Source organism: Amphiprion ocellaris, chromosome 11 (genome assembly GCF_022539595.1).
Source record: "Amphiprion ocellaris isolate individual 3 ecotype Okinawa chromosome 11, ASM2253959v1, whole genome shotgun sequence".
Lineage (NCBI taxonomy): Eukaryota > Metazoa > Chordata > Actinopteri > Pomacentridae > Amphiprion > Amphiprion ocellaris.
Window position 1 is genome coordinate 19,955,236 of NC_072776.1, and position 16,928 is coordinate 19,972,163.

General features: G+C 40.5%; 1 protein-coding gene across 1 annotated transcript in view; it reads left to right on the forward strand.

Annotated features, from left to right (window-relative positions):
* tmeff2a (transmembrane protein with EGF-like and two follistatin-like domains 2a) overlaps positions 1–16,928 on the forward strand; it is a 152,699-nt gene that overhangs the window by 121,048 nt on the left and 14,723 nt on the right. Inside the window, exons 5-6 of the mRNA XM_055015400.1 lie at positions 2,745–2,841; positions 16,599–16,747. Of these exons, the coding sequence (XP_054871375.1) occupies positions 2,745–2,841; positions 16,599–16,747 (246 nt within the window). The remainder of the gene's footprint in view (positions 1–2,744; positions 2,842–16,598; positions 16,748–16,928) is intronic.

Sequence of the window (16,928 nt, forward strand, 5' to 3'; positions counted from 1 at the left end):
CCTTTCCTCTGGGCAGTAACAACGGACATTATTTTTAAAATGCCTTCACTTTATCGCTGTGCAAAAGGGCTGCAACGTATTTCAAGTTTATTCCTATATGAAAGGTATATGAATATCCCCTGGCTGCCTTGTAAATGTGCATTCTCTGCACTTAGGCTGATGAATTAGTTCAAAGTCCTTGTATGGTTTTTAAAATTGTAAAAGTACAATAGTTAAGTTAAACAAACTTAATCTGAAGATATTAAGCTGAACCAACTGTTTGGCCGATCTTTATACTCATGAAATATCTTCTCAGTTTAAAGATAGTTTTTTTTTCAGTTACAATGCAGAACTTCAAATGAAGATGTTGTGTTCAGTACAAAACAAGCAATGAGCTGCTGCCAGTGACAGTGAGATGCAGTCTATGTGTGCAGGGACAGAATTCAACGTGAGCCTTGATCACGGTTAGAATTATTTTAATTGTTTGTAATGGGAACAGCTGGCACTTAATTTAACATTAAATTCATGAAACCTTAAGTTTAAGTAAATTAAGTTGCTTAGTTTACTTAATTAAGACACACACCGAGTTTCCATCACGTCTGTTTTCTTCAAACTGTGTAAAAGTAGAGTCTCCCTTAAAGTGCATCCTGGGAAGTATGTTTATGTGCTTGTTTTGTTTCTTAATGGAATTTAATGAGCTGAGTGAATACTAAGTGGTGCATTCATTCAACTCTTCGTTTTAAGTCAAAATTGCTCAAGTTTGTAGAAATCCAGGATTTTTTTTTGTTTTGTTTTTAGTGAAAAAATAACATTTTGAGTTAAAGTAATTAAAAGTAAACAAAACACTGTGATTAAATGACTGGTTTTGGTTTACTTTATGTTTACAGTATTATTACAATATTATGTTCTGGAAAAATTTTCAAGAACTCTTGGAATCAAATTAAGCTGCAGTGGAACTTAAAGTCCCTTTAACATTGTATATGAGTATATTTGCTGAAAATGTCTTTTTCATCTGCACTGTTGCTTGGTGGTTAGCACTGTCGCCTTGCAGCTAGAAGATCCCCATCTTCCTGGGATCTGTCTGCATGGAGTTTGCATGTTCTCCCTGTGTGTATTTGGGTTTTCTCCAGGTTCTCCAGCTTCCTCCCACAGTCCAAAAACATACTGAGGTTAATTGGTGACTCTAAATTGTCTGTAGGTGTGAATGTGAGTGTCATTGTTTGTCTCTATATGCAGCCCTGTGATAGACAGGTGACCTGTCCAGGTGTCCCCTGCCTTCACCCTAAATCAGCTGGGATAAACTCCAGGACCTACACAACCCTAGTGAGGATTAAGCGGTGTATAGATAATGGATAGATAGATGTTTTTTCCATGCATACTTAGGTTATTTGGCATTCAAGAGCCACTAGTTGGCCACACACCAACTCATCTTCACACCTTGTAGCCCTGTAGTCTTGCCAGTCCTCAGACCTGAAGGTAGAGCTGTGAGTACAGAATGTATATTTATTTCCACGTGCCAGTAAATGTTAAGCATTCAGAGGACATGCTGCATCTCCGCCATGGCTGCCTTCTAACACCTGCAGCCTGAGACACAGCTTCAAAAGGAAAAAACTACTAAAAGCAAAGGCAGGACATATGAAAGGAGCTTAACATCCTCGGCAAAGGAACTTTTCCCCCTTGTAGGCTGCATTGTGGTTTTGGACACAGTCGAAAGAGACGAATGAAGCTGTTGGGATAATCTAAGACAACAGCAACAAAATCCAAGCAGAGAGTTATGGATGAGGCACGTCACATGCTAACTAGATTCAACAGTCAGAGTAAACTTAACTGACTTTGACCTTAAAATAAGAGTCAAACCCAACGTAAGACTGGCAGCAGAAAATCAGGTTAAACCTCTCTACAAGAGTTCTTTCCAATTCAATCCAGCGTGTCGCAAGGGATCACAAGAAATAACAAAAGTTTCAGAAGGGAAAATGAAAGACGCGACACAAGGGAGCAATGCATGGTGGCAGCAGAGTGGGTGTCTGTGAATGTGTGTGTGTTGGGGAGATTATAGATGTGACATGGGGAAATGATGCCAAGTTCCACCTCTTCGTCTTCTTTTCCCAAGTTGTCCTCATGGGCCCTAGTAAGTTTAAAAATAGAGCGTGTCTAATGGAGAAGAGGGCCGAGGGGGGGAAGCAGAGGAGGAGTGAAAGTGTGCAGAGTCTGAAGGAGTCCTCTGTGGTAGGAGAATGCAATTTGAGATTGGCCAGATTGCTTTTTTTTTTTTTTTTCCCCCTTCCTTCTCCCCTTCGGCCGCTCATGAGGCGTGATATGCACTGGTGGGGTCCCTAAGCCGCCATAAGCCTGACGCCAGTACCCACACCGCCGCCAAGGAGTCGTCGCACTCACAGCGCGAGAAAATCAGCACGATGAAATAAAAGAGGGACTCCGAAAAGATCAGCAGGGATTTGAGAGTGATAGATGAGAGTCGGGCGAGGGAGTGGAGAAGGGTGGAGAAGAAGGGGGTTAGAGTGAATGGATGAAGGAGATAGCTTCAGTGGGATTATGGTGGGATATGGCAGAATGTAAATGCACTTAAAGTTGTCCAAGGCTGATTTCTCACGGTCACGTTGCATTGTGAGAGGTGCACCGATACAGGGTTTGTTACACATTTGTCCTCCCTGTTGAATGAACCTGCCGGCTTGTGGAGAACACACAAGAAGCTGGAAGTCAGACTCGTGTAAAACATGTTTTTCTCTGTCTCTTTCTGTCACTTTTAGGAGGAGAGGGCTCAGCTGAGACTGGGCAGAAGGAGACATCCACCTGTGACATCTGCCAGTTTGGGGCAGAGTGCGATGTGGACGCCGAGGACGTTTGGTTAGTTTGCGCAACAAACACACCCCATAAAATTATCGAATCTGCCATTTTGTTTCAAAACCATGTGAAACCAGGCGTGCTATTTCGAAACCCTTTGACATTTTCAATCAAAAAATAGCCCCTGCATTTGTTATTTGAAGCATTTTAGTAAGTTTGAACACAAAGAATTTAAATTGGAGCTCTTCTTTATCCTGCACACACCCGCCACTGAACACCCACTGAGGTTTAGTGCATGGCTGACCATTTCATTTAACCTCAATTACTAGAGCAGGGCAGGGAGAGAAAGGAGATTTTCGCTTATTCTGGAAATCCAATTACTATCCTTACAGGACCTGCCAGTGTCAGGCCAAAAATGACTTTGACTCGCACAAGAAAAACTAGTTCAGTGATGAAATAACGTTGGTCATAGATTTAACCATTTATTGCAGATGAGATGGATGCAGGTAATGTGTTTTTGGCTCGCCCACGTGCATTAGTGAGGAAGCAGCACTAAAAACATCCTCGGGGGTGCATAAAAACACGCATGTGCGGAACCCAATTAGATGGAGGCTTTGTACAGCCTGAATGAGGTTTAAATGAACCAACGGTACTGATCTGGTGTGGAACGCCATCAGCTGGTATCAGCAAAAAGGAGGCAGCGCTTATAAGAAATCCCAGATGTACCGCTAGAAATTAGAAGTGCCCTGAGAGTATGACTCTATCAAACTGCTTGATGTAATGGAAAGATAATGTACCCTGGTGTGCAATAACCGTAATGCCAAGAACCGGCTTCATGATGCATTCTGAGCCTTGTTGCAAATACTAAACAGCTGGAGTCCACTTCTCCCGATGCCACCCACTTCCACAAATGCACCTTAATATTCTACTAAAACGCAGTAATTGATTTATTGACAGTTTCTTTATACCCAAAGGGAGAATTCATAAGGTCACAGTGTGCTGTCAGTGGTTTGTGCACAGAAAAGTGAAAACATTTACGCAAAAAGGAGCCTCAAGCATATTTAGCAGAACCTGAAATAAAGACAAATTGCACAGCACATAACGTGGGAAGGAGACAATGGACTAGCGCAGCAGCCAAAGTCAATAATGCATCTCGTTAAAAAAGTAGTTGACATAAACAGATATATGAATATTTCAGTGATCGCTTCTTGTAAAATGGAAAACTGCAAGTACTCTTTAATCCCTCAAAAGCCCCAAGGTGTTTTGATAAAAATGTTCCTGGCAAATAATCAAACAGGTAATTGCAACCCAACAGCAGGTAATTTTCATCAAACAGCAGCCAACAACTGGTGCAGCATAAGATCATTTTGATTAAAATGACAGGTTATTCCAATCAGGCAGCAGCCGATTTTAATCAAACAAACCGTCAGTTAATCAAACAATGAGTGGAGAGAGAGATGAGAGATGTAATCAAAGAGCAGGTGACCGGAAAGTGGTGTGTTCGTAACAATGCATTGTATTTTATTTGACACAAACAGTACAGATTAGTGAATAATATTCTCCTGTAAATTGTTAGCCGATCCATGCAGTGTTGCTGTTGCTTAGGATATGCGGGATGTATTCAGAATGAAGTGGCATTTTGTTTTCACTTCATTATTCAGCCTGACATTTATTTCTTGTTAGCTATGTTGTTTCACAGGAGTTTTTTCTTTTTTTTTCATATTGACACTGTTATTATTATTATTTCAAGCAGCACTGAAGCTGCCGTAGAGGTTACTGAGAGCAACCCACTTAAAGTTCGACAAGTTGAGCCAAGTTTTAAAGGAGCAGTTCAACATTATAGGAAATCTGTGTGCATGTTACCTTTTTCATTTTTATTTGGAGAAAGTAAATTATCTCCTTCGTTTGTGAGCTTTTGAGGCTCTGGAAGGCAGATCTAGTTACCCTTGGACAGAGCTAGGGTAGCTGTTTCCTCCTGTTTCCAGTTTTAAAGTCATTGATTAAACCCCCAAAAGTTACATATTTAGAAGTTTTTTCCCATGAAAATAATCCCCTCCTACCTTAAAATGGCTTAGGTGTAACTCTACACTGTTCTCCTCACAATCTCTGAAGTCCCTGCATGCCTCTCTCTCCATCCACCTCTCAGCACTCACTCAGTCTGGAACACACCAACTCACCTCTGACTCCGCTCAAACTCTGTAAAGCTACTCTATGCTACACAAGAGGAAGTTGTAGTATTGAAGTAATTCAGCCGTACAGGTTCAAACCATAAACCACCTTGGAAGAAGAAGAAGAAGACTGTGACCACTGTTACTACAGTGGCAAGTCTATAGATAGATAGATAGATAGATAGATAGATAGATAGATAGATAGATAGATAGATAGATACTTATTATTAAGGCTGGGACTTTATTGCGTTAATTTCGATTAATTAATTGCAGAAAAAATAAGATGGTAAAAAAATAACACATTTGATCACAACTTTCTCAGTTCCCTCATTTCTGGCACAATGGTAACACTGATGCACACTCCAGCCCAGTAGGTGGCAGTAATGCACCTAAAGTCTGTGAAGAAGATGCACTAAGTGATGTCAGTGCACAAAAAAGTTTGGTGAACAGCGATGAAAGACGAGACCGCATTGAGCTTGTTGGGCGGAAAGTGTTCTCTTAAAAATCTTCCCGATGGCAGATAAAAGTGTGGTTGTGTGCAAATTGTGCAACAAAGAGTTTTCTTATCACCGCAGCACTTCAAGCCGACAGTATCACCTCAATACAAAACATGTTGCTGTTAGCACCAGAGCTAACGTTAACCACGATAGTCCTGGTACCGGCAAACGGTGGAGCCATCCCATTATAGACCATAAGAAAAAGAAAGTGCTTGAGTTTGCAAAAAGCTGAATATAATCGCTATAATTGCACTTTGAGTTTGCAGTAATCTGTGAATGTAGTAGACAGATGAAAAATGCACAGATAAAGATAAATGAAACGTAAACATTTTGTTTTTTAAGTTCACGTACATGTCTGTTCATCGATTCAGTCGTCAACCAACATTTATTTGAATTGAAAAACTTTAATTATTGTGTCAAATATTGCTATGTGACAAAAAATGTGATTAATCACAATTAATTAATTACAAAGCCTCTAATTAATTCAATACTTTTTTTTAAATTCACGTTCCACCACTAGTTCTTGATGATTTCTTTACTTGTGGCAAGTAAATGAAGCCGCATTCAAAACATCCATTCTGAGGAAAAGTTGCAGTGCAGACAGAGGCCATGATCTTCTAATGGGGGTCATAGATGCAGTCTGTGAAGAGGCTAGACTCTGAAAATGTAGCTCAGCAAGCTTGTATTTTCTGCAGGCAGTGTGAAGGCAGCACAAGCTGTTCCAGTTTAACAGGCTGCCTGTAGAATGTTTCTGCGTGAATGCATCAGAAATAAAGCAGAGTGAATGATGAATGAAAGAATGGTTTTCTGCCTTTTCATCTGCACAAGTTAACATTAGATACAAAGAAAAAAATAAGTCAATTCACTGCGCTGCTCCAAGGCTACCAGAACATTCTAAGGTGGAATGTTTTCTTATGTGTTGCTTAATGCATGAACTGAAGCTGTTTAATAATCAATACACCTGAAATGCCAGTACAGCTTTGACCATTCAGTTTGTTTTTTATTGACTCTGTTGCATGAGATGCATTTCAATAATGATGGGATCTCTAAATGCTGTGGCTCAGGTGGTGAAGCGGATTATCCGCTTATTGCAAAGTTGCCGGTTCAATCCCCCTCCACACTGAATTGTCCTCGGGCAAGACACTAAAGTTAAAGTTGCTCACAGTGGCAGGCAAGCACCCTGCATGGCAGTTCTGTCGCTATCGGGGTTTAAAAAGGTGAATGAGAAACACATTTTAACCACTAAGGTAGAAAAGCACCTCATATACCACCTTTCAAAAGTTTGGGGTCATTTAGAAATGTCCTTAATTTTGAAAGAAAAGCAGTTTTTTTCAGTGAAGGTAACATTAAATTAATCAGAAATACAGTCTAGACATTGTTAATGTGGTAAATGAATATTCTAGCTGTAAACAGCTGTTTTTTTAATGGAATATCTACACAGGGGTACAGAGGAACATTTCCAGCAACAATGTTCTAGTGGTACATTGTGTTAGCTAATGGTGTTGAAAGGCTAGTTGATGATAAGAAAACTCTTGTGCAATTATGTTAGCACATGAATAAAAGTGTGAGTTGTCATGGAAAACATGATGTTGTTTTGAACGGTAGTGTAGGTGCAGAACATTTACCATTTAAATATTTAGGAGTTTATTATATATTATGTTTGGAGAAAAAAGTGGTGGAGCTTCATTCAGGTGCACTTCGGCAGCGCTACACCTGCAAGTTGACAGGGTTTGTTCCTCAGGATTGTTCCATAGTATAAATGTGTTTTCGAGACTGTCATCAGTACACACAATCTCAAGGTGGAAATACTCAACCATGGCATTGGCTGCCCTTTTTTCTACAGAAGTGGTCTCTAAGGCTAATTTAAGCGGCTGTTGCTGTTGCTGCGTATTTACCAGACAAATACAAAAGGCTTCCCATTTGATTGTCAGATACAAAGTGAAAGTGGTGCATTGTTTTAGCACTCTAGGGTCACTGTCACGTCAGGTAGTCGCAGACTCGCAAATTCCTGCTGAAGCTTGGCCTACAGATGTGGCTACAAGAACCTAACCAATTATATCTTGATTTATAGCACACAGGTGATCAGTAAGGTACCAGAGACCAACTTAACAGTTCCATCTGACAGCACTAAGTATGTAATTCCTCTTTTTTACTATGTTTGTTGGGCACTGAAGGCCGCTCTATAGTCCCATGGGTCAACAAAATGGAAGACATTAAGAAATTTGTCAGACCTGATGAGAAAAGCGACAAAAAAATATTGTGGCATGCGACTGTTATTGTTGCTTGTGTTCCACAATGAAACACCATGCAGGTTATAACAAGCAACGGTTTCAATCAATTGCAGGTGATTGAGTTTGGCCATTATTGTGAGGATGGCAGGAGGTTTCAACTTGGCAACAACGTGTATATTCTGTTAGTGCTTATTTTTGTGCCCGTTTTTCTGGTTCTGATGCCGGAATAAAACCTCCACATTCATAATCACAACTTAAATGCTCTGATTGGCTCGGTTGCTTTTCCAACAGCGGAAACAGCCACCAGTGAGTCAGCGAACACAACCCTATGTAAATCACCGAAAAATACCTGAGATGTGGGAGGCAATTCAGAAGCAGGTTGGACTCAAAGCATTCTCAAAACCCTCTGCAAACAGCGCTTCACTTTCCAAACAGCAAACAAATCACAAGACATTTGGAGCTGCTGATGGCGACAGCAATATTCTGCTGCCTTACTGAAATCCATCAGTATGCTCCTCATATTTTGATGCTTTTATTTTTTTTAAAACATGATTATTATTTTTATACAATTTGACAACATAAAGGAATGCATGCCAGCCTGCTATAATGAAGGGTTATTTTCATAATATGCTTAGAAATGATGCTGTGACTTTCACTGAACTGCCTGGTCAGGAGAAAATTGCTATTTCAGCCCATTTTCTCCCCAAACAAAGTCCCATTGATTCTATTTGTCATCATTTATGATTCACCATAAATAAATCCCTCTCCCTCTCATACCGACTCAGGAAAGGAAGAATATGCACTGTGTGTGTACATTTCTGTGTAATTCATGTTAGATGAAACTCTTGTGGCTGAACTCTACCGCGCCTGTCCGTGCTGTAGTAAAGATCTTCGGTATCCTTACTCCACCTCTCTACTCCGGAGGCACGCAGCAGGAGAAAAAAAAAGACCAATTTGCCCCTGAGGGATCAATAGTGCCACAAAAACCCATTTAGATCCATTTGTGGTGTAAAACTGTAATTACCCGCAAAAATCCATGCTTTCAAACCCATCAATAGCACCCATCGGTGTTGATAGAATTAAGGCAGAGGAGGAGCAGATAGTGAGCCAGTCATAGAGAAGGAGCTGCAGGGACACTTGCTGTGTGAACGCTTAGGTTAGACCAGAGAAAAGAGCGACGGTTTTTCAAAGCCTGCACTCATGTCCTTATTGAAGCCCATTCTGTGGAGAGCAAAAGGAAATTTCAATGAATTGCCACAGAGAAGGCAAGGTAAAAGCCTTTACTTTTCTTCAGCCGCGTCTATGCATGGACACACACGCACACACATGCCCGCGCGCGCGCACACACACACACACACACACTACTGTTCAAAAGTTTGGGGTCACTCAGACAATGTCATGTTTTCCATGAAAACTCACACTTTTATTCATGTGTTAACATAATTGCACAAGGGTTTTCTAATCATCTAATCATCAGTTAGTCTTTCAACACCATTAGCTAACACAATGTAGCATTAGAACACAGGAGTGATGGTTGCTGGAAATGTTCCTCTGTACCTCTATATAGATATTCCAATAAAAATCAGCCATTTCCAGCTAGAATAATCATTTACCACATTAACAGTGTCTAGACTGTATTTCTGATTAATTTAATCTTATCTTTTCTTTCAAAAATAAGGACATTTCTAAGTGACCCCAAACTTTTGAATGGTAGCGTGTGTGTGTGTGTGTGTGTGTATGTGTGTGTGTGCGTGTGTGTGTGTGTGTGTGTGTGTGTGTGTGTGTGTGTGTGTGTGTGTGTGTATATATATATATATATATATATACACAGTGAACCAGTAGACATGTCAGCCAGCCCCAGATACCATTCCCACCAAAGGGTGGCTTTTCTGCGTAGAAGCAAGACACAAAGAATGAATTTTGTAGTTTTGCTTTTCTCTGTGGTGGTTTTGTTTTCCTTTGATATCAGTTCACATCTGTTTTGTGGTATTGCTTTCCTTTGTAGTCATTTTGTATCTCCTTACACTTGTTTCTTTGTAGCCATCTGTGTATCTATGTAGTTGTTTTTGTCTGGTATGACTTTGTGTGCTGTTGTAGCTGCTTTGCCTCCTCCATCTCCTTGCAGTCATTTCTTGCTCATTAAGGGCATTTTGAGTCTTTTTGTAGTTGTTTTGTTTCTGTTTGTGGTCATGTTGCAAAAGGCAATTTAGTTTTGAATCCTTTTATAGTTGTTCATGATGAATTTTTGAAGTTGTTTTTGTACACTTGTCATTATTTTACATTGTGTTTTTGAGTTTTGTAAATTTTTTGTAGTTGTTTCACATCACTTTGCTGTCATTTTGCATCTCTGTAGTTGTTTTGTGTCGCTTTGTGGCAGTGTTGGGTCTTTCTGTGTTCATTTTGCTTCTCCTGGTAGACTTGTTAACCATTACTTCAGACAGAGGCTGTGGCCTAATAATAATAATAATAATAATAATAATAATAATAATAATAATAATAATAATAATAATAATAATTATAATAATAATAATAATAATAATAATAATAATAATAATAATAATAATAATAATAATAGGGCTGCACAGTGGTGTAGTGGTTAGCACTTTTGCCTTGCAGCAAGAAGATCCCTGGTTCCGTCCCGGCTTTCCTGGGATCTTTCTGCATGGAGTTTGCATGTTCTCCCTGTGCATGCGTGGGTTTTCTGCAGGTACTCCGGCTTCCTCCCACAGTCCAAAAATATGCTGAGGTTAATTGGTGATTCTAAATTGTCCGTAGGTGTGAATGTGAGAGTGATTGTTTGTCTCTGTATGTAGCCCTGCGACAGACTGGCGACCTGTCTAGGGTGTCCCCTGCCTTCACCTGAGTCAGCTGGGATAGACTCCAGCCCCCCCCGCGACCCTATTGAGGATTAAGCGGTGTATAGATAATGGATGGATGGATAATGATAATAATAATAATAATAATAATAATAATAATAATAATAATAATAATAATAATAATAATAATAATAATAATAATAATAATAATGGATTAGATTTATATAGCGCTTTTCTATTAAGGCATACTCAAAGCGTGTACAGTGGATCCATTATTCATTCACTCACACATTCTCACTCTGGTGGTGGTAAACTACGTTTGTAGCCACAGCTGCCCTGGGGCAGACTGATGGAAGCATGGCTGTCAATCTGCGCCTACAGCCTCCGACCACCACCTTGACCTCTTGGGTCCTGATGTGTAAAAGTCAGAAAAAGGATCTGTACATTGTGCTGATAGCTCCCAGCTGGTTTAATGCGACACACTTTCACTCATCTATCTAAATTTTTCTATTTTTGCTGTTTTCATACAGGGGTGTTTTACCCCTTATACTGTATGTATCACATGGGAGTACCAGACTGTGTTATCCAGCTCATGAGGACCACAGTCACCTGAGTGGAGAATGTGTTTGTGTCTCTATATAGATTGTTCTGCTTTGTGATGACATTTTGTCTTGGATGTGTTTTTTGATCGAGCACTTGTACGATGTTTTGGGATGTCTGTGGCCTCCTCGTTGTTTGTCTGCGCCAAGTATCCCCATTCAGTGATCCATCAATGATTACTGGACTCATAACATTTATCGCCACATAGCAAAGTGGTATATTTTGCTCTGTGTGTATTTGTGTGCTTGTGGATGTTTATTCTCTATTTTGTCTTTCTTCTGTTTTTTTTATCTTTCTGCTTCAATGTTAGTCTTTTGTTCACCGTGCTTCTCTCTGTCTCTCTCCCCGTTTGTCTGTTTTCCTCTCACTCAGTTTTTCAAAGGATTACAGTGAAATTTGAGGCAAAGGATTAAGGAAATCAATGCTATGTTGAGTTGCAATGAGGCTTGCTACTTAGGATTTGTACACAACACGAGGCAGTCAGTGGATAGGTTGGCCTGTGTGTAAGTTTGTGTGTATGTAAGTGTTGAAATGTGTGTAAAGTGGCCTTTTCAGCTGGGAGCCCGCAGACAGTCTGGAGGTGAGGAGGCTTTGATGGGAGGGAAATCGCAGGGAACTAATCAATACGACACATCCTGCTAAGAAAGTATTCTCACGCAGACACGACACACACACACACACGCACCACGCTAACTTTCATTTAACACTCTCCTACCCCTCTCTACCTCTCAGCGGAATGTGTGAAGGAACAATTTGGTGTGTGTGAGAAGAAGAAGAAGAAGAAGAAGAAGGGGGGAAAACAAGGATTATCACAAAGCGATAGCTGTCTTGAACGTGTGGATGAGTGTTTGTGCACGGCTGTCTGCGGGTAGCGCTGGGATGTGTTGACGCACTGCAGTCTGGTGGTGTATTGCCTATTGTGGAGAAAGCGAGAGGCCTCATTAAAAATGTATGGAGCTGAGACATCAGCCACCGACCAACAGCGGCCTCTCGGGATGGACAAGACTCTGAAAGCTCCTCTATGATGGGAGATTGGTGATGGTAGTGTGCATGCATACATGTACACGTGTGTGATGTTAAGTCTGTGTTGTATTTCAGTTTTTTAACGCAGTGGATGTGTGGAAGTTTCCTTTTAGTTCTAAGAGTGCTAAGATACTGCTTTGATTCTTAGCTCCTCAGTTCTTCTCGCTGCTTCCTTTCATCCGAAAACTGTTCTCATTTAGATACTTTTACGATAACGTGGACGATTTAATTGTAAGCCTAATCTCGTCTTTAGGGTGGCTTTTGCAAAATTAAAGTCTGTGTTGTATAATCTTTAAAGGTTAGCCCAAATTACAAAAAATATTTTTTCTCACTTGCCTGCAGTTATATCTCACTATGCAGATAATTTTGGCTTGTTGTTAGAGTCATGATTGAGGAATATCTGCAGCCACCTAAATACATTGGGAGCTTGGGTGTGCATCTATCCCTTTTAGGATTTGGTACTTATCTACATACAAAGGACAAGAAAAGCACTCAGAGAATGCAGTACTCCGCGAAGGTTGCTCAGTCATTGTATCATTTCCTATGCCTGAAATCTTGAAAAAGTTTGTGGCAGAAATCACAACACTACAGAATGTAGCCATTTAATTTAGATGTACCCACAAACAAAGTGACCTTGCGCTGAGCACAGGCGTTTGTTTTTCATGTGTGTGTTATGTACGGATATCGAAATGCGTGACCTAAATATGCAGTGGGAATTGATTGGACTCAGAAAAAAATCCCACCACAATTTTATCAATTGCTCCTTGTGTCATTTCCGATGGATAAGTCCTGATAAGTCTGCAGCGGTGGATTTATAGTAGGATTGCAATCATGTGATCATCAGCACGCAGCTGATGTAGTGTTCACTTGTTGTCATAGTTACAGTGACGCCGTGCCGCTATCTCATAATGACACAGAAATCTTTAACAAATTGTTGGATCCAGACCATAAGCCGCATCACTTCCAAAATCTAATGAGCTTGGTCCTTGTGTCATTTCTGGCCTTCCCTGAAGATTTCATACAAATCCGTTTGTACATTTTTGAGTAATGTTGCTAACAGACAGACAGACAAACAGAAAAACGTACGCTGATCACCACATAACTCTGCCGAGGCTCCGCCTCCTTAGTGAAGTAAAAATTTGTAACAATGCAATGCAATGGTTCAGTGCAATGTAAAAAGATTTAAGCTTAGTTTTCAAGTACAAACTTGACTGACAGTCACTAAAAGATGTCATTTCCTCACTTTTCAATCAAATACAAATCCTGCTTAACAGCTATTAATTACCTCTTAAAGCTGCAGTACGTAGAAATTTTTGTAAACTTCTGTATATAAACTACATGCTTCTTTCTCTGTTCTTTGCCCCTCTACACGTGCTTCAAACATGCAAAGATAATCAGGCTAAAAGTCAACATCCATATGTGACTTCTACGAGGATTCAACCCCCATTCTCCTCAGTGAAAATCCTGCATCTAACTCACTGTGCCACCACATCTTGATCTCACCCTGAACTTTGTCACTATGTAGATTCTCTTCTGAAAACCCTATGAGTGACTACCATCTCCTGTCTCTTATTCTGATAATGTAACAGGTGCAGAAGCCTAGTTTCCTTGTGCATTAACTGAATTACAATGTCCTAAAAAGGTTAGAATGGGATTTTTGCCTGATGATGCCGAAAACAAATACTGCCTACCCAAGCTTTAAGTGAGTATTCTAAATATAGGTATTTCTATCAATGCCATATAGCCGCAAATAGAACTTTAAGGCTTTAGTATACAGCTTTATCTTCAGAGTGGATATAAATTATGGCCTTAGCGACCATAATGTCATCCTTGTGGATCACAGTTAGAAAACCCTGAGTTTGGAATTTATTCATCGTTATCTTGCTATTTTGAAATGAGACCAAATGAGCGAGCAATGGATCTGATTGGAGAAGCTACACATAGTGATACGGTAACTGTTGATCACAGAGCGTCCCTGGTATAAAGCATATGCTACTTCATCTTTTATTTTCCTGTAACTTGGACTGTAATTTACAAAACAGACCTCATGCTGGATTAAAGGAGACTTCACACCAGCACATAAGACCATAAACTCTTTAGAAAAATGTTTTCTAAGGTACCAGGTCGAGTAAGAACTGGAGTCCATAGGAGTCCAACCACAGGAGTTGCCCCCTCCTGGCTGTTTTTTGCAATTATTCCATACAATCTATGGGCTTTTACCGGGATGAGTTAGTGGTCAGTGTAGTTTTTAGTAGCATTTACAGCTCTCAGTTTGCACATTCCTTCTTAAAAGGTTTGCAACAGCTGTAGTGCCATGGGGACATTTTATAAAACCACCATGTATTATGCATTCTCTTGTAGGACTTCATGAGTTTCTGTACAGTGCACAGAGTTGTGTTTCTTTTAGTTTAGGATTTAGTTTTCAGCTGAAAACTTGGTATATATGAAAACGTAGCTAACTACCGAGAGAGGGGTGGATGGCACACACTGGCTGACACACATACACACACTACAGGCATACACTGACTGAGAGAGCACTGAAAAGACGTGGGTTTTTTTTGACAGCTGAATCAATCGCCAGTAAATGTCACAAAGACTTAGTGTCGGGTTTGTGGTTGTGCATCGATGTAGATTCTTGTCATTTTTACAGAGCCTAATTGACAAAAAAAAAAAAAAACAAGAGAGAGAGAAAGGATTTGTTTAATAATTTCAGTGGAACGACATTTTAAATCACGGTGTCACGGTTTCATTGCGTAACCTTCTGCAGTGGCAGGCCATTCATAGTTGTGGCAGCTCACCTTCAGTGTCATGCTGGATTTCGGATATTGCCAGCCTTTACACAACCGCATAACAAAGCCTTTCTTCACATCATTCTTACTTTGCTGATCCATCATTACAACAGTAGCTGAGCGCCGCCACGCTTTGCTGCGCGGCATTTCAATCAACATCAATGTCAGCAGTACGAATCATCATGGCTGATTGCGAAGGTGTCTGCGCGTGTGTGTGTGTGTGTGTGTGTGTGTGTGTGTGTGTGTGTGTGTGTGGGCATACGTTTGTGTGTTGGTGGGTGGCCACGTGGGCGTGTATGCAAATGCAGCTGTAAGACAGCTGAACGCCTGTGCTTTACCGAGAGCTTGGCACCAGGGGAAAATGAAAACACCGGGAGAATAATGACAGATTTATAATTACAGAATCTTGCGTTCAGCGCTACTCAGCAGCAACTCTCTGGGGAAGGCAATCTGGGTGTAATTTCTGCTGATCAGGCCTGCCACAGACTTAAGGGTCACACTACACATATGCCATTATCCGCGCACACACACACACACACACACCAATATGTACATGCACACAGGAATACGTGGTCCTTCAATCTCAGCGTCATTTATGCAGATGTCACGCATGTGGAGGAACCCACACAGACACACAAGCACAAAACAGCTCGCACCGAAATTTCATCAAAAATTGTGGTGCGACAACAAATTGGCCGGTTAATTTGCAAGAGCTGAAAGCATCAAGTAAGTTCCCGATTCTCGGAGAAACAAATGCATCACAGTCTGTTACAAAAACACAGCAGAAACATCAGCGTTATGGAAGAAAGTAACTGATTCATTATGCAGAGAAAACTGAACCTGACAAATCTGAACGTATTACAGATGTTGGCTGTTACAGTTATATACAAAAGCATTTTTAACATTTAAACATAACATCTTGTACCTAAGGAAAGCATCTGTTGTCGGTAATAAATGCATACATTTTAAGTAAATCAGGTGATTATAACTTTAAATATAATGCAGGCAACAACGTGTGACTGTAATACACCAGATATGACTGTTGGAGTTTTACACTTCAGCTTCATCAAGATCATTTTCAGAATTTTTCAGCCATGTGGGTTTTGTTGAAAGATATTACAAAAGGCCTGGTGTGATACCACAAACAAGCTGTTCAGTTGTCATAATGCTTGTCTTAACAAACTAGCTCAGTGTGCACTAAAATAGTATTAGTTCATTATTTTCAATTTAGACTGTTTTCCTTCTTATCTAAAATAAATTTTACATCTGACAACTTGAATGGTGTTCTTCTTTGTGCTGTCTCCTCTGCAAGACTAAAATGTGAAGCTTTGTTCACTACAATTCTTCCTTTATTGTTTTCTGCACAACATTTATCAATCACGCCTTTATTGCAGACCGTCTCTTTCTGCAAAGTTAAATCCATTTGCTATTGTATCAAATTGAATGAGCCAAAGCCCAGTCTGAACAGGATTACTATGCATGGTCCAGCATCCTGACTGAGTGCAAGCTGTCTCACTTTTAATCCCTGGATGAATTTGAGTTGCCTCTTGGACTCAAACTCACACATGAATCTCTCTGGGATGATGGCGCTCTCATTTTCATTAATATTCCAGATAACGTTTTTTTAGACCTTGGCAGAGATAGTACATTAAATACCAGGAAGTGTACCACTCTAATACCGTTTCTTGTTCCTCAGGTGTGTTTGCAACATCGACTGTTCACACATCAGCTTCAACCCGGTGTGCGCCTCAGACGGCCGTTCCTATGACAACCCCTGCCAGGTGAAAGAGGCATCCTGTCAGAAGCAGGAGCGCATCGAGGTCAAGTACCTGGGCCACTGCCAAGGTCAGACACTCGAACGCCGCACATGCATGCGTGCACTGACTCAACAACGCCTTCACAAACACAGCTGAAGCCGTCAATCTCTCTCAGAGCAGGTGTTCACCTCACGTCGACGTAAGGACATGGAGGCAAATGAGGCCTCTTGCAGAGCTAAACGCAGACACCGTGATTCTATATCTGCCTC